Source organism: Paralichthys olivaceus, chromosome 9 (assembly GCF_024713975.1).
Source record: "Paralichthys olivaceus isolate ysfri-2021 chromosome 9, ASM2471397v2, whole genome shotgun sequence".
Taxonomy (NCBI): Eukaryota; Metazoa; Chordata; class Actinopteri; order Pleuronectiformes; family Paralichthyidae; genus Paralichthys; species Paralichthys olivaceus.
Genome location: NC_091101.1, coordinates 12,463,379 through 12,489,226, shown reverse-complemented (window position 1 = coordinate 12,489,226; position 25,848 = coordinate 12,463,379). Strand labels below are relative to the sequence as shown.

At 41.6% G+C, this 25,848-nt stretch overlaps 3 protein-coding genes across 5 annotated transcripts in view; all 3 read left to right on the top strand.

Moving 5' to 3' along the window:
* Positions 1–12,808, top strand: part of nexmifb (neurite extension and migration factor b) — a 51,463-nt gene extending 38,655 nt beyond the window's left edge. The window contains exons 3-4 of one of the 2 annotated variants that reach the window (XR_011244061.1): positions 5,374–10,882; positions 11,813–12,808. Coding sequence is in view for 1 of the 2 variants with exons in the window: in XM_069531712.1 (XP_069387813.1) it covers positions 5,374–9,596 (4,223 nt within the window). In the remaining variant the exon portion in view is untranslated. Of the gene's footprint in view, positions 1–5,373 lie in introns of both variants that reach the window. The other variant, XM_069531712.1, reaches the window with a different exon arrangement.
* A 2,658-nt stretch (positions 12,809–15,466) lies between these two features.
* On the top strand, positions 15,467–21,987 carry rlim (ring finger protein, LIM domain interacting). 2 transcript variants are annotated; one of them, XM_020089335.2, is made up of 4 exons: positions 15,467–15,677; positions 16,751–16,977; positions 18,265–18,372; positions 18,457–21,987. In XM_020089335.2, the coding sequence occupies exons 2-4, from the start codon at positions 16,809–16,811 to the stop codon at positions 20,109–20,111; spliced, it is 1,932 nt and encodes a 643-aa protein (XP_019944894.1). In that variant the 5' UTR covers positions 15,467–15,677; positions 16,751–16,808; the 3' UTR covers positions 20,112–21,987. The 2 variants fall into 2 exon arrangements, with proteins under 2 accessions (XP_019944894.1, XP_019944895.1); XM_020089336.2 differs by having other exon boundaries at positions 15,527–15,677; positions 16,754–16,977.
* Positions 21,988–23,235: 1,248 nt separating this feature from the next.
* Positions 23,236–25,517, top strand: glod5 (glyoxalase domain containing 5). Its single transcript, XM_020088983.2, has 4 exons — positions 23,236–23,567; positions 23,943–24,098; positions 24,864–25,019; positions 25,163–25,517. The coding sequence occupies exons 1-4, from the start codon at positions 23,511–23,513 to the stop codon at positions 25,304–25,306; spliced, it is 513 nt and encodes a 170-aa protein (XP_019944542.1). The 5' UTR covers positions 23,236–23,510; the 3' UTR covers positions 25,307–25,517.
* The last annotated feature ends 331 nt before the right edge of the window (positions 25,518–25,848 follow it).

Genomic DNA, 25,848 nt, shown 5'->3' with positions numbered 1-25,848 from the left:
AAGTAGGTGTCTTGAATTAGCTTTTCTCTCTCAGTTTTTAAGCTCTTTGACAAGATACAGGACAAGGTGAAACACATACTGTCTTTTTGTTTTAAAATGAAAAGTGGAAAAGAAACATTGGATGAAGCATTTACGCTTTTGTTAATCCTCTCTCCTTTCACATCTCAGAAATCTACCTTTTAGCATAAAAAAGGTGAAACTGGGAAAGAGGATGCTGCAATTAATTCTTTCCCATACGCTCACTCATGTTTATTAGCACTGACAAATTAAGGTTTTAATTTAAGATAAAATAAGATTTATTCATCTCAAACCAGGGATTTTCACTTGTTACAGCAGCAGATAGTCAAAATGAGGTAGAGAATAAATATGAATAAAGAATAAAATTAAATAAAAATATTGAGAATATGTTTATACTTTTAATTATTAAAGATATATTTACTTGAGTAAAGTGCAATGTCACAGGATGAAAGTTTGAAGATGTACACTGTATTTGTGAATTATTTAGCTTATATTGAAATAAACTTACATATGTATATGTATATATAGGCTGTTATTAGTATATAGACAGGTGTGTAACACAATATCAATATGAGTATAAAATGGTTTGCACTTTATATATTAAATGGGAATAATTACAATGAAGTGTACTAAGTACTATGTACATATTATTACTATATAAAGATCATTTAGTCAGATTTATTTAAACGTTTTTTAAGTTGTGGAAGATGCCTTCTGTGAAATCTCAGTATGCATCTTAATATCTCCATGATGTAAGCGTCTTGGGTAAAAAAGTTCCATTCACTGGACTAAAATCCTCACTGTTTCCAAGACTCATTCAACCACTTACCTCTGCCAAGCAACACTGATCTTTATATGAGGGGTATCTCAGTGTTTCAGCTCTGGTCAGGCTCAGTGGGGACTGACTGGTTCCCAATGTGAGAATCACACAGATTATCCACCAGCACTAGTCTGGTCCTAGAGAGGCACTGAGAGGGAAAGAGAGAGAGGGAGGAGGATGGAGAATGAGAGCAGGAGAAAGGAGAACGGTGAACGCAGCGCCATTGAGCAGGAACAGGGCAGCTCTCTGAGGAGGATGGCCATGAATCATGCTGCAGTTACTCACCACTTATTATGAACATCCTGTACAGGCTGGATTGATTCTACCCCCCCACCACCACCGCTGCTGCGGCCATTCACAAATTGTCATATAGTGAAGAGGGAGCAAAAGGTAGCGAGCGGCTTCTGTGGTCGGCCCACCAGCTGGATGAATGAATGCACTGGGTGGCTGATCTGTAGAATGGCTAGCTCGGCATTTTTCCACTGAAAAAGCCTCCATGTAACAGGGATGGGGAGCAGGGAAGTTGGAAGGGAAGGAGATAGTGACCAGAAGAAGAGAGGAAGAGAGGATGGAGAGGGGATGGGAATGAGGAATGATTTCAGAAAGCCATTAAGGAGAAAGAGGCTACTGTCAGCTGTTTTAATTTGCACTGTACTTTATATTATGATAATTGAGCTTTTTTATTCTGTCCGCCAAATGGAGTGGAAATATGGATTTTATCATATTAGTAGCAGAGGCAGATCATAGACATTTTCTTACAGTGTTGTTTCTATATTTGTCTTATTTTTATATAGTGATGACAGGAAAAAGTATGAGTATATGTGTGTAAGTGCATGTGTGGCTGTGAGTGCATGTGTGGCATCTGACACACTAATAGATAAGGCCACAGATGCCAACTTGTCTCTCTCCTCATGTCCATGACCATGTCCCTCCACATGGACTCGTCTCCCTGCAGGCACCTCCCTGCAGGTGCCGCCTGGCACAGGGCAGCTCGAGCTTACCTCAGGTGGGTGGAGCCCTGACTATCTTGCTGGAGAATGGGGGTGGGTTGGGGGGAGGGGGTGAGAGCTCTGAGCGCTAACTGGTCTGGTCTGGGCTAGTTTGGCTGTGGTCGAGCTGTCTAGCATGGCTGGACTTGGCAGAGCTGGGGATCAGCAGATCACCGCCACCTGCCAGCAGCTGGGGTCCTTCCATATGTTCACTGGTGGATGTCCATGCCAGCTTGCATGAGCTGTGTCACATCCAGACTCGCTTTCTATTCAAGAAGCTCTTCTTCTGATAACACACGTATAAAACTTGAATCATGTTAGAGTGATCTCAAAGTCAATCAATCAATCAAATTTTATTTGTAAAGCTCATATTCATAAATCTGAATTTGTCTCATAGGGCTTAACAAGGTGCGACATCCTCTGCCTATGAAGCCTGTTTTCTATTTATTAGTATATGAGCAGCTTTTTCTGTATGCTAAGATATTGAAATCTGGCAGCAGTGAGAGTTTTGGATGTTTATCTTGTTTACATTTGCCAGCATAGATGCAGTAGTGACATTATGCTGTACTGTATCAGTTAATATGAGGCTGCCGATGTACCTTTGACCTCTAATGTCAAACTCAATTTGTCAGCTACAGTCATCGCTATAAAAGCTAGTGTGTGTGTGTGTTTGTGTTTGTGGTTGTGTACCTGTCTGACTGACTGATCTGTGGCACATTCTGAACAGCTGAAGAGCTAATGGTCCAGCTGGAGACAGATGGCCTCTCGATAACACTATACCCCCCAGCCAATACTCGCACTCTATCTCACTCACACACACACACACACACACACGGCAGAAAAATGTAATGCACGCACACATGGGATAGGATAGATTGTTAATCCATTATAAACCCTGAGGAAACACATTTCTCAATATGAGTTTAATGTTTCACAGCAATTTTGAACAATCTTTTGGCAACATTACGTGGCAGCTTAGATTTCATGCAAGCATAGGGGAGAAAAGAGGTTAACTTCTCCCAATTTTTGTTATTTCTCTTACTCCATCTGTGTACTTGTTTTTTTTGTAGAGTTAATGAAAGAAAAATTATAATTTCTTTATATTTGTCTTATGTGGGTACTGGTAGATTTAAAGTACTCTTTTGCAGACTGTTTGCATATAATACCAAAATTTAATTAATTATTTGTAACTGCAGTCTTGCGATGTTTACACTAAGAGCCACACAATACAGTGTAGCAGGTGATGTATTACCAAATGTAGAATAGGATATCTGTCAGTGTGTCAGTAACATGCTTTTGCTTGGAGGTCATTTTGGCTCGCAGACTGAACTGAACTGATGGCAACCGCCTCGCAGTGTTGCTTCTGCAGCCTCTGACAAGTTGCTGCTGTAACAGTTTCCTGAGAGGAAGAGGGAAGGTTTTTTTCATTAGGGATGACAGTAGCAAAGTTCTCTGCTTCAAGTAGGCGTTCTAGTTGCACCACTGCGTCTTTAGGCCACAAAACCCACAGAGACACGCTCTCAGAAATTTAATTACCTCGTCAAATCACTCTGGAGTCATAGCCATGTTCAGAGATCTACTCACCACCAATACAGCCATGTTGAATCCTTTTGTTAAAGCTGTCCTTCCCTCAAGAATGTTTCATTACCTCAGCGATGATTAGGCACCTTCATTCTAAAATGGGCAACTAACGTTGCTAGTTAACCTCAGTGAACATATTAACTGCTGTGGTTTGTTTTTCATTTTTTTTCTGGCATGGTTTTAAAGAATACAAGTGAGGCAGCAGCTTGGGACTGTAGCGGGAGGCAGGTGTAGATGATATTGGTTATACAGTCTCCAACATATGGGGCTGTCGTGTCCCATGTGTACGTACCTGCCTCCTCTGCTGTCATCTAATTATGCAGAGCAAACAAAGCTATCTGCCTGCTGCTACAAGCCCACTTCTGTGGGTTTTGATTGTTACTCATCACATGGACGTCTTCAACTGATTAAAACACCGTCACAATTGACCTCACTTTTAGCCATCACTGCTTGTTGCTGGAAATCTGTGTACATTTGTGGCATCTTGTTGCTTAAGAGAAGAGTTGCATCTGCAGTTGTACAGATGAAAAGCTAAAAAGAGGGGGAGGTAAAGCAATATGACTGCATTACTTTAATCTCCCATACTGCTCTTGTGTTGGTGAGGAAAAATATATAATACCGCAGTGCTGCTGTATATTGATTTCATCAAGCAGATGATATCTTTACTTAACATTATTTTTAGTTAGCTATACTTTCGAAGTGACTTGTCCAACTCTCTCCATGGATGGGAACTTAATTTAACACAAAATTCAAACCATTACTATATTTATTGATAAATCTGTTATACAATGGAATGACATTGATCACTTTTATCTTTATCTCTCACATATAAAGAATGCAGCAGGAGATTGTCCAGATCAGACACGTGCACAACAATGAGATAAGCTCTGGAGCTTTCAGGCGAGGGGTGGGGCGCTGGATTGGCCCGATCACCAAAATCTCTTACATCACGTTGTCTTTCCAAGTTGTCATTTTCTTCAGCATCTTCTGTGTGAATATTTTTTTTTAATAATCTTTTGATTTCATCACATTTGTGTCTGTATCATTTTAGAAACGTCATCAATGCTCCCTGCTTGCTGTGAATTCTCTGGACAATATCCTGCCATATTCTCACAAGGGCTCACTTGGACATTCTCCAGGAGGCTGGCAGGTCCAGAGAGGGTTCGCAACAACTGACTCATGTTTTTACATACAGCCCCTCTGAAAAATGTCTAATATTCAGAGTTCAGTTCATGTCTGAAAGCAGCTTTACAATCATGTGGATGAGGCCCACTTTTGTTTCTGAGATTGCTGCAGTGCTGCGCCTCTTAGCGCATGATAAAGCTAATTATTTTGAATGTTGCTGAATTTCTAGCAGCTCTTTATCACTTTCACATGTTAACAGGATGTGTGAGATTAAATTCATGGGTAATTCTCTTTCTTTTTATGTGTGGTCTGGTCTGTGGTCTGTAATTATATAGAACTTTTCTAGTCTTAGATGACCACTCAACACGCTATTCAACACAGTTTTGTTATCTACCCTTTCACATACATCAGCCAGTGCTGGCACAGGCGTCAGGGGCAAGGAGAATGTGGCTTGAATCACCTAATTTATGCTTAGTTGACGAACTGCTCTACGTCCTGAGCCACAGCTAATTTGGGGGGAGTTTATAATGGCTGTGTTAGATCTTGCCCAGTCTCGACTTTTACATCTGAAAATCTAACTGTAATGGGTAAGAAGTTGTCATTACCCAACTTGACATTGCTAATACCTCTTACTGAATCTAATACCAAAACTGACTTATTAATGTTTAAAGCTGGCATCACAAAATGGCACATTCAGCTCTGGGGGGTTAATTTACTGTAATTGCATCTCAGCAGCCCAGAAGAAATGTCAGTGTAACTACAGAACAATGTCATTTAACTTTTGACTTATGGTTCAAAGACTTGAAAGAATTGAAATCTTTTCTTTTTTTCCCCCCACAGGGGTATGTGAGCAGAGTGGTGATCTGAGTCTGTGCGGACTCGTCGATGCTGCTCTCCCTCCATCCTCACCCCGACCTGCTGCAGAGACGTCACAGCGGGCCTGTCCAACACAACAGAGGACCACACCTCCACCGCCAACCCTGCCCCTGCCCATTGGCACTGATCCCTCTCTTGGCCTGACAGCAGCCCCCTGCCCTTCCTCCGATGACTCTCCCACTGTAGTCCCACAAATTCACCACCCTCCTACTCCCACTTCCCTTCCCACCCCGGCTGTAAACTCCTGGGGCTCAGTGGGAGACACCCAGAAGACTCCGCATCCACTCCCCATTGCCCTCCCTCTATCAGCTACAATGATGGAGCCCGGCACTGTGTCTGTCCTGACAGAGGAGTGTCTTCTTCAGCCTTCACGCACCTGCCTTGGCTGCTTCATTGAAACTTGTGATGCTACTGACCCCAATTCCATCCAGAACCCACCGCTTGACCCTAACACTAACCCAGACACAGAGACTGGGCTAAGTGTAAGGATAGGGGATGTAAGCCGAGAGGACTTCTCAGACATTAACAACATCAGCATCCAGTGCCTGAGTCATGCAGGAGAGACAGTGAGTCACTATGGAGAACAGCTCCTCTCTGACCAGCTACTAAGCTTTCCTCTGCCGAAAGCCCCAGGTGAGGGCAAGAGAGCGGATGGAAACAAAACAACAGAGGATTGTGATGATGCAGAGGATGATGCAACAGCTAAGAACTTGTATGAGGGACTGTTACTGGACAAAGTGAGCGGAGAGGAGGTTCTGTTGGCTAATGCCGGCCAGGACTGGGGCTACTTTGAGTCTTTCATCAGCGAGAGTAAGATGGAACTGCTGGACCTTTGTTCTAAGAATGAACTGTCAGTCAACCTCTTCTCTGAGGAAGACGTCGACAACCTCTTTGATGATGAAGATGATGATTCCACTTTAAGCAGTGATGTCTGTTCGCTGAAGATTCGTTATGAGTCTTTCCAGGACAACATGAGGGAGAAAACAAATGTGCTCCAGGAGGAGACACAGTTCAACTTCTTCCCCAGTGTCCTGGCTAACTGTGCCAAGAAAGAGGAAGGAGTGGGCGTCCTGAGGAGGAGTGCTGAGGAGCTGCAGCCCAAAACTGATGAGCTCATCCTGGAGACCGGACAGGAAAGAAAAGCTGGGGACTGCAGTGGTAGGAGCCCTCTTGACGGCTCCCAAGGCTCACCCATGTCTACTCCCAAAGTTAATTACTTAATGGATTTCAATTCCACGGAGGAGTCGGGAGAATTCAGTGATGACAGCTCCTGCACAGGCTCCTCCTCAGACACTCTGCAGGAGGGCAAATTTAAAAAAGGCCACTCAAAAAGATTCCTCAGCCCCTCCAACCCACTAAACTACGGCTTACGCTCCAAGAGAAAGGTTAGATACAGCGATGATTACTTATATGATGTTGACTCGCTCGAGAGTGAGAAGAATGCTGAGAAAAAGGAAAAAGTTCCTGCTGGTCAGAAAGAGGAGGAGGATGTGGACTGGTGCCCCAAAAAGCGACGGAAATCCTGTCGTAAGGAACCACCCGTTGTCATCAAGTACATCATTATCAACAGGTTTAAAGGAGAGAGACTCATGTCAGTGAAACTGGGAAAGTTAGACCCTTTGGATGCGACTGTGAGCTTAAACACAGACACAGTAAGCAAATATGAGAAACTGGCTCCTCTGAAGGATTTCTGGCAAGAGAGGCAAAGAGAGAGACAGGAACAGCTTAAGCTGGCTGCCAGAGATAAAAAACAACGCAGTTTTCATCTAAATGGACGCCATCATCGCCCTTTTAATTCTAGTCATCCCAAAAGGAAATACAAGATTGCAAACAGGCTTAAGGTTCAGAGGATTCATGCTGTGGAACAATCAGCAACAGCACAGGGCTCCGCTCTCTCTGATCAGGGCCAGGGAGGTGTCACTAAAGCGGAGGCCACCCCCATGGTAGGGGGAATAATAGCAGCTCCAGGCCTCCCAGTCACATTAGACACGAGCTCCATCACGCACACAGTCACAGCCAAGAGCCGCTCCCAGGAGAGGGAGGAGAGGGAGGGGAGGAGACTGGGAGGAAATAAAACAGTCAGGATAAGGAAATTCAAAAGCGAAGCAAGGCTGAGGAGCAAGAAAATGAAAGAGGCAGAAGGAGAGGAGGGGAGGAGTGTGACAAATGAAACGGATGCCTGTGTAGCTGCAGCACAGATTGAGAACCCAACTGCTGGGTTAGAAGAGGCAGGCATTAGCTCAACTACAGTCAAACCCCATTTTTCTGACAATACCACCCCTGCTCACAGATCTGAGGAGAAATTCTCCTTTGTTACGTCCACCTGCTCTGCTGATAAAGCTCCTTCCTCAGAGGAGGTGGAGGCGGGTGTCCCTGTCATCCCGGGAGGCTACCTGCAGACCCTGTTAGATGCTACAGACTCTTCTGGCGGAGCAGCTATCTCATATTTCCCCCAGCAGTCCTCTAGGCAACAGTATCCTCTGGGGCTATCCCTAGAGGAGAAACAGTTTTCTTCTCTGCAGCTCGCTCAGAGCTGCGTCCTCTCGCCTCCTTCTGAGTCCGAGCTCCAGCAGTCCCCCCAGAACTGCCCCAGCTTCCCCCAGATGTGGCACCAGCAGCTCTGCGCAAGTCACAGCCAGAGCTTTGGGCCAGAGACCCCTGAGACTCCCATCTTACCCAACAACTTTGCAGGTGCTGTGCCCCTGAACGACAACCTGCCAGTGTCTAACTACAGCCAGCTGAGCCCTGAGGCGGACAGGCTGCTTTATGACAAGAGCTACCTGACTGAGGCTGGGCTGCAGCCCGGGGCAGATGTGCAAGTGTCTCAGTCTGCCTGTGTGGATGGCCAGGTGCAATACCAGAGAGGGTCCTTGTGCACAGACAATGGTAGGCTCGTCAGCTATGACTCAGTGGGCTCTCTGTCAGCCTCCTCTAGCAATTACAGCTCCCTCAGCCTCAAGTCTTGTGAGCGAGAGGGTGAGGAGGAGGGCCGAGACAGCTTCTTAGCTCATTGCAGTCCGAAAGTGGTGATTCAGCAGAGTGTGGATGCCCTTACCCCACTCAGGGAGTCCTCAGACCTACTGGATATCTCCAACTTTACCCCTGACAAATTTAGACACTCATCACTGTCAGAACTGTCCCCTCCTGAGACCCCCAACCTGTCCCCGCAGGTGGTGGGGCGTGAGATGAAGATAGCTGGGAATGTTGGAGAATACCAGGATGTTAATGATATGACCATGGACTGCAATAGGGAAGTAAAGTGGAACTGTGATGTTATACAGCAACAAGAGCACACAGCAAATGCATACACGGTGGAAGACAGCCAGTTTCCACTGCACAACTTCAACAATCAGAATGTGTTATGTTTAGATAAAAAGGAGCTGGGTGTTACAGAATTTGATGAACAGACTGGTGAGATGCTGCCTGGAGCGAAAAGCATAAAGTCTAAGAGGAAAGGCAATTGCAAACAGACAGCTGCAGGACAGAGCCCAAAGAAAGTCCGGGCTCCCAGAGCTCCCAAGTCAGAAAAGGTTAAGACGCCCAAACAGAACTCACGTTCCACTAAAAAGATAAAGGCCATGTTAGAGGGTAAGGCAGCAAAGAACCAGGCAGGCGGTTGTGCCACAGGCCTGACTGACAGTAGCACCACTGGGGACTGGTCTGGCACCGGCTGGTCAGAAAGCAACAATCTGGTGGGGGATGACCAGAGAGAATTCGAGGAGCCCTCCAATATCCTGTCCAACATTGTCTCTGGCATGGCTGAGGTCCAAAGGTTCATGATGGCCTCCATTGAGCCACTGTGGAATCCCATGTCGGAGTCCTGTATGCCCTCCGAGGCCAATAGCCTCAACCTAAAGACCCTAAAAATCTTGGCAGGCACAGAGGCGGACCTGAAGAAAAAAGGAGCTGTGCTCACAGGGGCTGGGAGAGGCAGAAAGGCTGGGGGAAAGGGAGGAAAAAACCAGGCCAAATTCAACCCCTCTCATCCCTTATTCCCTCAGCTAGCACTGGGCTGTAACATGTTTGATAAACCCAACTTTATTAACCCCGGGCCTGCGCACAAAAAGCTGTACCGCCACAAGACCAGTGCAAAGTTCCCTCGGATTGAGACACTGAAGGGGAAGCGAGGTGAGAGAGACCCAAATAAGGACTTAGCACTGATCACCTCTTTTGAGAAACTGAGGTAATATTTTGTTATCAGCTGCTGTTGCACCCCCTCTCACTTTCCCCCCACTACCTGCTCAGCCCTCCCTCCCAAGCATACCTACACTGACGCTATGCCAGAGCTGCATGAGTACTACGTTCCCCCTGACTACTCCCAATTCCTTTTAACCCCCCCCCGAAGATGAAATTAATATCTGCATGAAAAACTTCTTGTACTTTGCAAACTACCTATTGAGTGATTGTGTCAAGCTTGATTGAGATTTGAAACGACCATGGCTGCATTTTTCTTGCTTTTGTTGTTTCTGCTTTGTTTGTTCTTCTTATAGTCGTTTTTGTTTTATTTTTGTCTGAAAAAAAAAAGAATAAGCCTTGAAAACAGTTCTGTCGCCTTTTTGAGGAATTTTGTTTTTGTATTTTCTCAGCAGAACTAGCTCCCCTGAATTATGTATTTATTCCCCCCTTTTCCCTAAAGATGTAGCTATATACACAAATGCATTGAGTGACATCTACGCACCCCTCCTCATCTGTTTTTGTATGCAGAATATGGATGTCCTGTTGTTGCTGTCCTTCATACACTGCCTGGCTCATTTCAAGAGGGAAACCTACAATTAATGAGCCGTATTTAAGCCCAAGACATCTTGAAAACGCAAGATGGGACCATTTTGTATTGACGACATATCAGACAATGTTTATTTCCCTCAAAGTTGGAATGACTCCCCATTTTTTCCTTTTTTTCTTTTTCTTCTGGGGTTTAGAGGACCTGGTTATCTAAATTTACATTTTTACGCCTTGCAAATTCATAAAAGCTCCACCCTCAGAGTATTTTTGTCAATGTTGTTGTACAGGGACATGCAATATTTGCAAAAAAAGATGATTATAATCTTAAAATCAATGTGCCAAAAGTAACAATGCTGTGTAAATGACCTCTTATATATGTGTGAATATTGGCTGTTCCTCTTTTCTATCCATTGGAATATTGGCTGCTCGGGTTGGAGACTCCTTACAGAGACTTGCCACTACAGGAATTCTTTATTTGGGACTTTTCTCTCTCCGATGAAAGGCACCAACAGCTGGCAGTGGTACACCACCACTCACTAAACCAAATCAGAAAGACTCTGAATTCTCCTCGTTTCCCCCACTTTGTTTGCCAAATTCAATTTACCTCAACATCGCCTGGCACTGAGAAGCAACAAAAGAGAGGCAAAGGGGAGATGTGCTCTGAAGGCTACTGTAGAGGAAGAAGATGAAAAAAGAGATGTTCAAATGAGCTTTCTCTGGACCAAGGAGAGTGTAGTGCAGATGTTTGAGGGTAAGCAAGGAAATTATTTGTCATTTGTCAGAGGCAGTGCCTCACTGAATACCTATTTTGTACTGGAAATTCAAGGTGGTTTATTACTCATTGAGATTCTGATGCACGCATCAGTCATGAATGGATATTACATTGTTGCAGTTAAATTTAATGTGAATGTGAAAGCAGTTTTCAGTACAAATGGAATCAGTAATCTTGTAAATGAAGGAAAGCATGTCTTTAGCTCCACTTGGAAATCTTACTTCTATCTTACCTGAAACGGTAATATAAACAGTAATTTTCCTTGACATTCTCATCTAATTTATTTCTTAACGCTGCCATACTCAGTAAGTTGTTTCTCTAGTTATTTTGGACCATTTTGTCTCATAATGTCTACGTTCAACTTAATTTTGAAGGTACTTTTCGTTTCTGTCTTGTCTTTATCATAATCTCTAATTTGGCAGAAAATATTTTCAAAATCAAGGCCAAATAAGGGCACAAACTGAAAATAAAAAATCTATGTGTACGATCTGATCCAGTGTATTCCCACGCAATTAATATGAATTACTCGGGGGTCGTTCACCTCCACACTGCCCAGAAATAAATCAAACATAAAACAGAGTTTACAATCATGTTTAATCTGCTGTAAAAGTGTTTTTATAAAATAAATACATTCACCTGGTTTTACAAGTAAATACTTAACAGGCTAATATTTTATCTTTGAAAGTTAAGTATTATTTAAAAAATAAAGCAGTTTAACATGAGCCTGCATGGAGATATGCAGACAAATTGAAGCTTGATTTAAAAACGGGCCTTGTCACACTGGATATGGTAATTCTGATGCACACGTGACGGTAACTGATTGCCTGCATATGGCAGGATTCATAATCAATCTTTCTCTGTCTCTCCTTTCTCTCTTCTCTGCCATGATCCTTTGTTTCTTTTCTCCAGTGTATCAGGGTTAGGACCAAGACAAGCTGCTGATGGGAAGCTCCATGGGCTGCAAGCCCATTTAGTCTGCCTTCTCTCATTTCTGCCTATTGTCAAATTGAATGTACTTCTCTGAGTTCATAGTTATTTCTCTTTGTTTGTTTTCAAAATGTGCCACTGTTGAGCTGCCTCATGTTAATGGTGCTAAGAAAGCTGACAATTATTTTGGTTCTTTCCTTTTTTCTCTTTTTTTGTCTTTGGTTTTTTTTGTTTTCCCAGAGTTAACAAAAAAAGAAATGCAAAATAGATTAGGTACCTAACCCTCTTTATGAATGTATATTATACTGTTATGTTTGATGTATTCACTTCATGATTCTTTGACAATGATTGGAATTACTTTTGCTCTTTTCATTAAAAGATTACCGAGCTTTATATATACTGTCTAGAGTTGTTACCAGAAGGAATCTTAATGAACTCTTGACACTACAAAATCTTGTATATTTTTTGTGTGCCAATTTGTAACATATTTTGTAAGTGTATATTTTTCTTAGAAAGTGCTGTGAAGTATTTGTGTGTGTGAGTAACCTTTTATGCGCCTCTGTGGGCAGTGGAAAGGATATACAATGACAAGTTTCTGGTTTTAAAAACCAAAATATGAAAGTATCAACAGAAAACTAGAAATATTTACATTTTGTTGGGAGTTTTGTAATAAGACCATGATCTTGTTGTGAGAGTGTTGTGTTACTGTGCAAAACACAAATAAGCAAAGAAAAAAAAACATGAAAACTCTGAAAAAAAATATAATTTGTGAACAATTTGCTGTTTTATAGATTTTCATGTAAATTATTTGAGTATTATTTTGTTTTTTGTTTTGTTGTAACTGTTGCAAAGGTTTTAAATATTTGTGATCAAGCCTGTATGGTGATAATGTAATATTGGTAACTTGCTGAGTTTTGTAATAATGTTTATGGAGTAAATATACAAATTAAAATAAGATTTTGAATGCTGCTTTCTGAAGAGAGTTGGGTTGTGTTTTTTACCGCCCACGACTTGCTGTAGCCAGTAACTACAGCATGAAATCTCCATACTATTAGCTTCTTTGAAAACAAATTTTATCCATTCGAAATAACAATTAATCCTACAAAATGATAAATTAATATGACAAACAGCTAACTGAGATGTCTGGAGTGAAGTGTAAGTGGCACATCATACCCTCCCTCTACCACAGTAATAGGAATAGGGAAGAATATAATCTTCTGTATTCAGTGCTTGGTCTTTTCACAAAACGTGTAAACATAAATACAACCAACAATTCCAATTAGCCTGTCCCTATTTGTTACACTAGAAGACTCTTCGACGAAAGGCATTTTACTTTCTGCACAAGTCTGGCTTTGGCTCATGTTATTTTAATGTCATGTCTAATTAGCACTCAGGGCCTGGCATTGCTGGAGTGACTGCTCATCCATAACTCTGAGCTGGGCTGCAGTGGTCCACACTGCAACTCATTCTGGCATGTTTAATTGGAGCTGGAGATACTGTCTCAGACCATAAACAGATCCTGTGATGTATGCCTCCAAATTTGTCAGGTGGTATTAGCATTGTTTTTGTTCTTTAGTCACCCATAGCAGATAAGGGAGCAGGCAAATTATAAGATGGATCGTCTGCTGCGATGGATGAGTTGCACCTGTGGTTATTATGTTTGTTCCGAGTTGTTTTGTTGGTGTGTGCGTTCACGTTGCATAAAGAGTCATAGGCGACTCTCTCAGTAGAACAGTTGTTTATACATTTCTTTTTTATCATTACTGAGAAAATTCTAAAGTAACACTACAATAGAATCAATACATCTATATATGCAGCGTTTTGTAAAGTAGGCACATAGCTACTTATTGAGTCAAATCACGAGAAACTAACACAATTACTCAAACACAATTTGTTCGCTGGGTTATTCAAAGAAAAAACATGTACTTATACACCAAGCTTTTCAGGCAAATGTGATGTGTAAAACGTGGTAATATTGAACTGCAGTAATCCTCGATAAATCCTTAGAACAATAGCTTTAAGGCACTACTGAGGTTTTCAACCCCTGCCCATTAGCCTCTTGTGGTTTCACTGAAAGGTTTTCTATTCCTGGGTGTTAATTAAATTGCAGAATTAAGTCATTTTCATGAAAACGTCTCTGTGATTGCTGTAGCTGTAATATTTTTGCAGGTTTGGTTTAAAAAACGGCCTCTGAGCAGATGCCCCCCAGCAGCTCAGGGGTCACGACTGTGTCTCTGCTGACATGCTGATGTATCAATACTGTCCCACCTCCGCCCACTCAAACTTCCAGGGCCTGCTATAGGCCTGTGGGGTTTCTACCTCTAAAAATCTATAGTTCCAATATTTTTGTTCATTTTATTTCAGAGTTATAATATAATTTCGGAATTCTACAGACGAGTTGGATGTTGTGACCTAGTTTGAATTGAACATTTGTTTGTGTGAGAATATACAATACTATGTGATAGTGTTATTGTAAATTAAAATGTATATCCCTATTTAGTTCATTTTAATTTAATATGTCATTACAAATACAATATGTCACATGCTGTATTGTACATTTGCCACTCTCAGATACAGATACAGCTACCTCCTTTGTCCTGACCTTAATTATTTGAACAAAAATATTATCCTGAATTTCTATTCTCATAAAAATCTTTGTTCTTAAATAGCACAATTTATTTCTGGAACATTTCTTTTCATTGTTGTAACTATCTGTTTCAGTTTAAGTTTGAGGAAACATTCATTTTGCACTGAACTTTCATTTAAACTAATGTTACCTCGTGATTTTATGAGAGATAGATTTGCAGGTGTAGCATTTTATTTTATACATTTTAGGATGATCTCCAAAAATTGTGCCAAACATTTTGGGGGTTAATCAAGAATATACCTGACACATTTGTTTTATTTTATTTTTTACCTGTTCATGACCATACAAGCAGAGGAAGATGCTTTAAATGAAGTGCATCTCCTCTGAAGACAAAGCAGCGGAAATCAATTCATTTAACGATGTGGTGTGAGAGTGTGAGAGCAAATAAAACATTGACGGTAGGGAAATAGTCTTAATTTGAGTGTAGCTATAGAACTTCTTCCTTTGCCATCAGATATGTGTATCATATATTTCTTCTATGCCGTTATCATAGGTATATTTAATCCAATTTTGACCATACTGGATTACAAATGGTCAGAAACTGACTAAATACTACTTTGATAATGATATAATTGGCTCCTTTATAATACTAATATAGTTGCTGCAGTTTATGATGTGACATAAATCATCGGATGCTACTGAACACCAGGGCAGATTATGTGCATAAGACAGATGGTATTGTTAAAACCATGAAACGATGATGTATGTTGGCCATTTAAGGATACTGGTGTTCACAGATATTTGTCTTCCAGCCTGATACTGCAGAAGGTTGGAGTATTTATATTTGCAACCGCATCGTGGCGCTACAGCCGAGCGGAGTCGCTCCGTCCAAAACAAACATCCTTTTCTTTCTGACGCTGTTCTGGTGCGGGACTCAGGTTTTGCTTCCCTGCGTGAGGTCTATCAGGTAGACACAGCGACGCAGCTCGGCCCGCCTCCTTCGCTGTGATTGGCTGCCGCTCAGACAGCTCAGCCTGAATTCGTGCGCCAGGATTGGTGCCGTGCCCGTGTCTGCCTGCCAGACTGAACCCGGGGGAGAGTGCGTGTGGACTTCGTCAGTTTCCGGAAGATCATTGTAGCTTTTCGAAAAGAAAGAAAATGGAATCCTGAAATCGCACGTAGCTCAACATTCGAGCGTTTTTCAGAGAGTGGCAGAGGAACGACTGGGCTGTACGATCACATCCGAACATCAGTGAACAGGTAGTGTATCGATGACAGAGCTGTATTCACCCTGATGGCCTTTATTTTCATCCGCTAGCTACTTTTAGCTATTTGCTCTGCTAACGCACTGCCCGTAACGTCACTAATTGACATCGTTTGCTAAGTTAGCTTGCGGTGATGCTAACTGTTGTGTATTTTTAATGACACCCTCGTGTTCTAGTTGGAACTGTTCAATGATTGTCTCCTGACATCAGCTATATTTGGGATGATGTGTGTTTACGGCAAGGTAATGTTACCGGGGACTCTCATCAAGAAGTTACTAGCTAAGCTATCGTTAGCTTACATTGGGTATCTCGTTGGTAGTGAATGAGGTTAGCCACTCGGCTAGGAGATAACATTGGAGCTAACTCACTGTAGCGGACTGTAAGCCTTACACCGTTGGGTTTGTTTGGTCATTTAATAAGCCTGTTTAAAGACGCGTATCACTTCGGTTTTATTAGATATTACATCAAATATAGGTCTCACGTACAGTCAGCCATATTTAAAGATGACAGTGCTAGCAACCGTGTACGATGCTAATGCCCTGCTAGCTAACGCAGGCTAAGCTAGATGATGCCATTTTGTTTTTATCCCGACTTTGACCAATACTGTTTTCCAATGTGATACTGAAACACTCTCTGTGTGAAACTATTCACTTTAATCGTGACTATTAAACAGCCACATGTTTTACCACGGCAGGGAGAAGTCCACTGTATGATACTGTAAACACAGCGTCTCAGATACCCAGTGTTGCACATTCTAAGTTTTTGGTTTCCTGGTTAATCAGTGGATTTTAAACGTGTTAACATTAGTTACCGGTTTGATTTCTCCCTCTGATTCTGTGTTGGAATGTGATGCTAGGTTTTGACCAGAGTTTGTCTCCCTGGCTGATGGTAGAGCACATTAACAGATGTTAAATTAAAAATAAAGTGTATTTGGTTACGATTTCCTTTTGTGCATGCTTAAATGGAAGGAGTCAAAGTAGTGTAGCTAAATTTGAATAGATGCAGAGTCAATTATACTCGTTGCATCTGTCCATTGTTGATATACAGCTGTTTTTGTTTCTGATGCAGCAGCTGGATCTTGCTGAAGATTGGAGAACATCCCTCGATCTCCCTCCCTTCTGAGTCAATGGAGGGGTCTGACAGCTCAGAGCAGAGTGGCAGTGACCAGTCGGAGTCACAGCGCAGAAGGCAGCTGGACCGCCTGGACAGAGAGGAGGCCTTCTATCAGTTCGTCAACAATCTCAGTGATGAGGACTATCGGCTCATGAGAGACAACAATCTCTTGGGAACCCCAGGTAATAAGCATTTAATATAATTGCACTTGTAATGTTAATGAAAGTAAACTTAGGGTTAGGGGTGACATTGCTTGATTTTTAAGCAACTCAAAAGGTAATTAGTGTTATTTAGAAATAGGTAGGTATTGCCATTCATTTCTTAGTAGCAATTCAGAGGGAATTAAAATGAAACAAAGTCAGGTTGCAGAATCCTGCCAGAATGTTTCAACATCTGTCCTACATAGAAGTTTCACTTATATCTCAGTTACTTTAAACACATAAATCCTCATCATTATTTCTTATCTTTTGTCTATGTTAGTCCAAAGTTCAGAATTTTAATTGGTTGCTAAAGATTTGTCAAAAAGTGCTGTATAATACAGGTTTAAACAAACTTTTATCATTGTGTTAATACTCTCTCACTTATTCAAGGTTTTTATTTGAACTCAGTGTCTAGTATGTTCTCTTTAAATGTCGTCTAGCTGGCCTAATAAGTAGGCTACAGTTCCCAGAGATGTGCTGCATGAGTGTACAGGCCTGATTTGCAAAAATAATTAATATCAACATTCAATTTTTTGATAGAATCAATGTTCTCCTTTCATATTCTCACAATTCATACATGCACAGTAGAAAGAGAAGTTACAATAACAGCAAATAATTATAATAATAACAATATTAATTTATTAGCAAGCACAGATACCTATAATTTTGGATTTGTCACTGCTCAAAATGCAAAAGCCTACGGACTACTGAGGACACCCAATTCGTTTCTATCCCAGGGCAGTGGGAGGGAGAATGTAAGTTTGGAACGTCCTTTAGCGGAGCACCCTGCAAGGAGAGGGCATTGAATGGACAGTGGCATGTCCTGGTAAGTCTGGAGGTTTTCAGTATTGTCCTGTTAATGTGTTTAAAACCAAACAGATCTATGGGCCAATATATCACAGAAATTTAATAATGGCTCTTTTTTTTTTTTTGTTGTTGACATATTTTATATTTTTGCTTTTGATTTTACCATAGTTCTCCTACCTGCCAGATATATAGCTGAACAGTTTCAATCCACCGATTTGAACACTTTCTGTGTATCAGAACATGTGTGTTCTCATTGTAGGAACTACAGCTGTCAATTCTTGCCACCTGGGTGAAAAACAATGCAGGTGCATTGTTTTTCACCCAGAAACTGCTGGCAGTCAGAGTTGTGAAGAGGAATAAAACACTTGATAAACTCCAAGAAAGGAACTTGTGGAACGCTGAAAGTCTTTTTTTCTTTCTTTAATACCAGACTTTGGTCCTGTTTTGTAATGTTTCTTTAAGGAGAGGTAACGGAGGATGAGCTGTTCAATAGACTTCAGCAAATCAAAGATGGTCCAGACCAGCAGAATAACAACACCCCTAGTACTGAAACTGGAGAAGAGCCGGTTGGTAAGTTTGAAATCTTTCTTTTTTGACTGTGATTTACTGTCACGATCAGATATGATTTCTCACTTGTTATTTCTGCTGTTTCAGTACAACCAGAAAGCTCAGAGGATCCTGCCGGTGGAGATAGTCTCCTGGACTGGCTGAACACAGTGAGACGCACAGGAAATACAACCAGAACTGGACATCGTGGAAACCAGTCATGGCGAGCAGTAAGCCAGACCAACCCAAACAGTGGCGATTTTCGTTTCAGCCTTGAAATCAGCGTGAACCGTAACCTGGCTGAACAACAGGCAGCTGCCGAAGGGGAGCAAGAGTCTTTAGAGGGTCAAGAAGTAGTGGCAAATGCTGAACCTCAGGTCCCAATGGAGACAGAAGTGGTGGAAGAACCAGTTGTAGAGGAGTTGGCTGTCATAGTGGAACCAGAGCCTGAGCTAGAAGAGGTTGTTTCACAAGAGATTTTAGAAGAATCTCCCAGCTCACCTGCTGCCTTGCCAGTACAACCCCCTCTTTCTCTCTCTCCGCGCAGAGGTCAAAGGAGACCCCGAAGCCGCAGTCCAGAACCACGCAGGACAAGGGCACGTACAGCCAGGAGCCGTTCCCCTCTGAGCTTGGACCAGCTCGATGGACTCCCTAATCCACGTCCGGCTCTCAACTCTCAAGTCCCCACCCCTGCCACCAGTTCTCCCCCTCTGCCTCAAGTAGAGGGCAGTTCACGGACTCGACAGCATGTTCTTTCCAGGCAAAGCACAGCTGACATTGATGTTCAGCCATATAGGGCAAGTGCAGAACCTGTCCCAGAGGTCCAAAATGTCGAATCTCAGGAAGGAGAGGCTCCTGGGGGAGAGGGTGGTGCAGCAGGACGGCGCCCACCTACTATTATGCTAGATCTCCAGGTGCGTCGTGTGCGTCCAGGCGAATATCGGCAAAGAGACAGCATTGCCAGTCGTACCCGCTCACGTTCCCAGAACTCAAACAACACATTTCTTTATGAGAGTGAGCGTGGCGGATTTCGTAGGACTTTCTCACGCTCTGAGCGTGCTGGTGTGAGGACCTACGTCAGCACTATTCGCATCCCTATTCGAAGAATCTCTGATGCAGGTTTGGGAGAGGCAACCTCAATGGCTCTCCAGTCTATGATTAGACAGATTATGACTGGTTTTGGTGAACTTGGCTACCTCATGGATTCGGACTCTGACTCTTCAGATTCAAACCGTGGAGCCAGCACACCTACGGATCTGGGTGAAACCCTCAACAACCCAGAAGCTACTCCCGCTGCTGTTTTGGCTCCTGCTGCTGCTGATGTTGATGAGCCGCCTGCAGCTGCTGGAGTCAGAGCAAGGACAGTTGAGACTGATATGGTTGAGGGACTTGCCACGGGTCCGCCAGCATCTGGTGGCAGGGCTCGACCTCGACCAGCTATCAGCCTAGAGGAGCCGAGCTCACTGCCCTTCCTGCGGCTCGCCCACTTCTTCCTTCTGAATGATGATGATGAGGACCAGCCCCAGGGGCTGACAAAAGAGCAGATTGACAACCTCTCCATGCGCAACTTTGGCGAGAATGATGCCTTGAAAACTTGCAGCGTCTGCATAACAGAGTATGCAGAAGGTAACAAGCTACGTAAACTACCCTGCTCTCATGAGTATCATGTGCACTGCATTGATCGCTGGCTCTCTGAAAACTCAACTTGCCCCATCTGCCGTAGGGCTGTCCTGGTGTCAGCCAACCGCGAGAGTGTGGTGTAGCTCACAACAGACTGCAGGCCTTTTGCCTCAACCTAAATAATCTAATATCCCATGTCCATGAGAGGCTCTTGAGGAAATGTGTCTCCACTGTTGAAATGTATTTCCTTCATACCATTTGTGAGTTTGATCATAATGCAGATGCAGGTTTGATACGGGGTGCTCCACGTAGTGACATCGGGACATTTTCACTCTCTAGTAAGACTATTATTAATGCAGTCCAAAGTTAGACACAAGCAATGCATGCTGTTTGAATCGACCTGTAGTGACCAAGCAGTTTTTTGCACTGCGCCAAACCATGCGCACAAGCAGATCTGTATCAAATAAAGAATCCCCTGGTTTTAAATGCTGCACACCTGCAGGTAGTTCAGGCACTTCAAATCCTTTTGTATTAGCTCCTAAATGGCGCCTTTATATACCATAAATTGGGTATTGGTACAAGTCATAGTTACATCAGTTCAAAGTATTAGCTGTAAATAAGCTTGTATAAATAATTTTGAATCATACTTTGTATCATTGAATTGGTTTTGGAATGTAAATTATGTCATGAAGATTAGGATAGTGTTGGCCTCAGTTACTCAACCACAACATCTAAATTTGGTGTTAAACAAACAGGTGATATCGGTGTACACATCAGAATTATTTAGAGATTGTGATGTCCAAAGGGTGTAGGACATGAATTGGTTTGACATCTACAGTGTGACTTGTTCTCTCTCTTTCTGTTTTTCGTTCACATGAAAGAAACTAATATTTTGGGAGTGGCTTATATCATGAAAATTCTGTGTGACTTGTATTGATAAAAAAACATTGTTGTATAATAATAAAGGGAAAGTTAATTTCAGCTAGATTACTGTTGCAAAGCACAAGTTTAATTTGGGATCACAACATATTCCGGATCATTAAATGATTGAGTAGTATTCATGCCAGATAGGTACGTCTCTATATTGGTAGTAGATACTGGATTTGAAATCAAGTTGTTGGCATGTGAATTCCCCCATCTCAAAGATATACTGGCATGACATATGAGAAGTTTAAATATAGTTGCCTTTGCTTTTTTGCCCCTTGTGTAAAAGGACCTTTACTTTTTAAATGTACGATTTTACAATCATTTTTTGCCGACATCCATTCACTTCTTTTCTAAATCTTAATTTTGCCACAAACAGGGATTGTCTTTATGAATGATCTGTTCTCCACAGCTTTTGTTTTTGGCAGAGTGAAACAAACTGAAATGTAGACCTGTCTCCTCAACTCTGCCTCGTACAGGTGACGAGTTATTAATTATTAATTAATTATTTTAAAGTTTCGGAGGGGTGTTCAAAGTCTGAATTGTCTGTCTGTCTTATTCCATTTGAAAGTCAGGACGCTTGGCTCACTGTCCTTTCCCTCTGCCTCATGAGCAGATGCTCCATATCAGTGTGCAATACATGCAAAAGTGAAAGTAGTGGATTACAAGCGATGATATAAATGTATGCTATTCTTAAAAAATCTTGTTAATGGCTAAAAATCTTAAATGAGGACTTATTAAAATGTATTGAAGTTCATTTTATTTTATGTAGAAGTTCTGTAGGTTTTAATAGCACTGTTGAACAGGAACACTGGCTGAAGGAAGAAAAGTGCATCACTATTAATGCCACCCTGTCATGTTTCTCGTTTCACTGTTTGATGTCTATTCCACAATTATTACCTCCCTTGTCGGGACAAAGTTTGAACACAAGACATTGTCATTGTTCAAAACCATAAACATGTAAATGAAATGTATGTTCCCCCTCAGGCCATGCTTTAGTTCTGGCCTTGTTCTGTGACCCACCCAGTGCAGTATGTTAACTGGGTGTTAAAAGACACTAACCGCTGAATTAAAGTTGTTATGCTACAAACTTTCCGTCATGCATCCTGTCCTCTTACTATGCTGATGGATAATTTCATGCTGCATCCAGATTATTTGGTGTTACTTCCACCATGTACAGTAAATTAAACAGTTTACATCTTTTTTTTTTTAAATTTCCCTGTTTATTTTTCTGCCAAATAATATTTTGACTTTTTCAATATTACATGGTCCTTTAAAACGGATCCAAAATAGAATATCTGGTGTTGGTGTTACAACTCATGATCATTTAATACACTGCCCACTACAGAAAATAAGCTGCTATAACTTCTCCTTCTTGAAATGACCATAGTGTAGGACTTGGAATGTTCTAGTCGCAGGAATTTATTATAATATTCATAATTAAGCTTTTAATTAGTGCATTATCACCTGAAACTAAAACATTTTGATTTTGTTACCTTATAATAAGCTCTTTGTATCTACCCTTTGAGTGTGTCTTCCTCCACAGACTGCACCATCTTGCACTACTATTATCTACAAGATTCTAGATTGGGGCCTATACAACATTTTGAAGTCACTGGACACCACCACAGGTTCTCCTACATGCTTGGAAAAGCTGGGCCTCTCCACATCAGTAGATATCCCTAAATCCTACACAATTTTTAAAGTTTCTGAATTTATTTCAGGTTTTGTTTTTGTGGACATTGTCATAAAGGTTTTTTTTCTTTTCATCGTAAAAGTTGGTGATAACCGATAACTTTATGTGTAGACTTGCTTTTTCTGTCCTTTCTTTTACATAAATGAGAAATAGAATGAAAGAACCAGAAATCTATAGTTCATTACACCTTCACAACAATCCCATTACAATACTAAAACCTAATTTCATTAAAAAAAACTTCTACAATAGTTTTTAAAAAACCCGAGCACCACCAGGCTTCACTAAACAGCTGTACTGGATTTGTCAAAATTTTTTATATAAGTATAAAAATTGATTTACTTGCATGAACCAGAAACTGTCAAGTTCTTCAATTAGAATGACCATTAAACAACAATCATGTTATTGTAAGGAATGCATAGATCACATGTAAGTTAACATTGGTCAACAGTACAATGAAAAGTGCATTATTACAAGAAGTACATATACAAAAACATAACAAGGCAAAAAAAGACCTCAATAGAAAATAAAAGCAATCAAATAAAATACTGCAATACTACATACATCAAGGGATGTAAGTGTAAAACCAAAGTAATAAGGGAAGTCTGTATAAGAATGTGAATATAGAAGTTATTGCACATTTTAAAATTCACAGCTAATTCAGAGTTAGGATGTGGACAGAAACTAAAGGGCTCATGGTTTTCCAGAGTCAGTAAAACAGTGGAAACACAGGATTGTTCAGAGGCCTGGTGATAAGACAGACCCTGAGGAGTCAGACATGTATTAGAACTCGGTCCTGTGTTTGCAGTGCGCACAGTCGGAGCTCCAGCCGCTGCTCCGCTGCTCCGCTGCACTGTGCCCGGACACAGGTCACAGTTCACCGCGGAACAAACAAGGAAGTGTGTCGGTGAGCTCCAGGCTGAAGATGACTCTCCGAGCTGTGGCGAACCGTCTGTCGCTTTTTCACAGGAGCCGTGTCACGGTAAATAACATCAAGTGCTTATTTAACCAGCAGCTCACATTTTCTGTTTCCTCGATCTTTGGTCTGTCGGCGGAGTTTGTCCGGACAGACTCAAACAACCCGCACTTAGAGAAACCGAAACCAGCTGAACCATCCACTCATTTCACCTCGTCTGTTTCTTTTCAGATTTTATTTGTGCACGAATCCGCTGCAAGTCTGCGTCAGTTTTAACAATCCGCAAAACCGCATATATTTCAGGTTCTCACAGCATGCAGTACACCACCACACCACACAGCGGTGCTGCTGATACGGAAATACAATCACTACCTGTTTTTCTTTTATTTCTAAAAGCGTCAGCATGAATGAAAGATGAAATGACTTCCTCACATCTTTCAGGTTGCGTCCATTCAAACAGCAGGAGGTGTGAAATTCAAGAGAACCTCTCCAGTTCAACTGAGTCACCTGGATCATCTGGTTCTCACAGTGAAAAGTGTCCCAGACACCATCAGCTTCTACACCTCTGTCCTCGGCATGGATGTCATCACTTTCAAGGTTTGACAGGGGCTTTGCACATGACACATATATTGAGAATAATAATAATTATAATAATAAAAATAGCAAATGTGTCTCCATCGTTTAAATGGTTTTCAAAGTCCCTTTATTGAGACATAATCAGAAAGACAAAATAACTTTTTTCATATCATCCCTCAAACACAAAACAAATTAGAAATTAATAATCCCACTTTTGAAATGTATTGTTGTAATAATAGTAGTATTAACCTAGTCATAAAGTATTGCTAATTAATGGGAGGATTATGAACTACCCATCAAGCACTCATTAGATTCATAACAGTAGTTATCCAGTAAATATATCAAGCTTGTAAATAGATTTCCCCAGGGGGTATTTACTTTTTCAGCAATTCCCTTATCTGTAGAAAAAGGAGAAGAGAAACTGGAGATTCCCATTTAGTCAATATCAGACATCTGGCCTGTGACAAAAGCTTTAAAGTTTACTCTCGAGAAGAAAGCTGCCAAGATATTTACTTCTTAACGGAGAACAATGATTTCACATCATTTTGTCCTGCTGCTCATAAGTTACTGGTCCTTTACCGACTGTGTTTGAGGAAAATAATTCACATCATTGTCCTTGTATCCAAGGAAGAATTTGTGGATGCTCGCTTGATTGTGAGAAAAAAGTCCACTAGGTGGCAGGCTTTGATTAAAAATCAGCCATTCAGTCTCATGCTGTAAGAGGGAGCTTGAGTAATCAAACTCTTCTCAACACCCTGTCATCTCATGTCATCTCTGCATTTGAAGGGAAACCGTAAGGCTCTGGGTTTTGGGCAGCAGAAGTTTAACCTTCACCAGCTGGGTCAGGAGTTCGAGCCAAAAGCCAAACATCCAACCTCGGGCTCTGCGGACCTGTGCCTCATCACCAACACCCCTCTGGCTACAGTAGCTGCACATTTGAAGGTACGTCACCCAATAACTACAGACTGTTTAGAATTTATGTTGTCAACACTAATGCTGTGAGGAAGTTAAGACCAAATCCACATGACGTCTATGTCACATTTCTGTATTGTGCTCAGTCAGTTTGTTTCTCTTCTCCTCTGCAGGTTTGTGGAGTGGAAATAGAGGAAGGTCCAGTGGGGAGAAGTGGGGCTGTGGGGCCCATCACCTCCCTGTACTTCAGAGATCCAGACCACAACCTCATTGAAGTGTCAAACTATAACCAGGCAACATCAGAGGGGTCGTCATGAGACGATGACCATGTGAAAATCCATCCAAACACTGAACAAACTCCCCTTTGGTTTTGAGACCAAAATGACTGTAGTTCTTAACACATGTACACAATTACTGGAGATGATAACATCAGTAGACTGTGCAGACACACAGTTAATGTGTATTTCTACTAATGTGTGTAAAAAAGGGCTGTTTGATTTTTACAAAGTAAATCGGCTGAAAACAAAAGGCTCCTGTACTTATTATTTCTGCTTTTTTTGACACAATTTTTTTAACTCTTATTTTTATTAGCATTTGACCCGAATAATTCAATAAACATTTTACAAAACGACAGAAGGAGCAAACAAAACATTCACATAAATAAGCTTCTGTCATTTTGTGTGATTCGATAAATAGTGGTTTGGTTTGCTGGTGTGTGCTGGATTTAAAACATATATTTTTTATTATTTAGTTTTCTCATAAGCAACAAGAACAAGCACTATTGTACAGTTGACCTCAATCTGCATTTCGTTGGATATACAGTGGAAAATAAGCCTAAATTAATCAATTAGTAAAATAA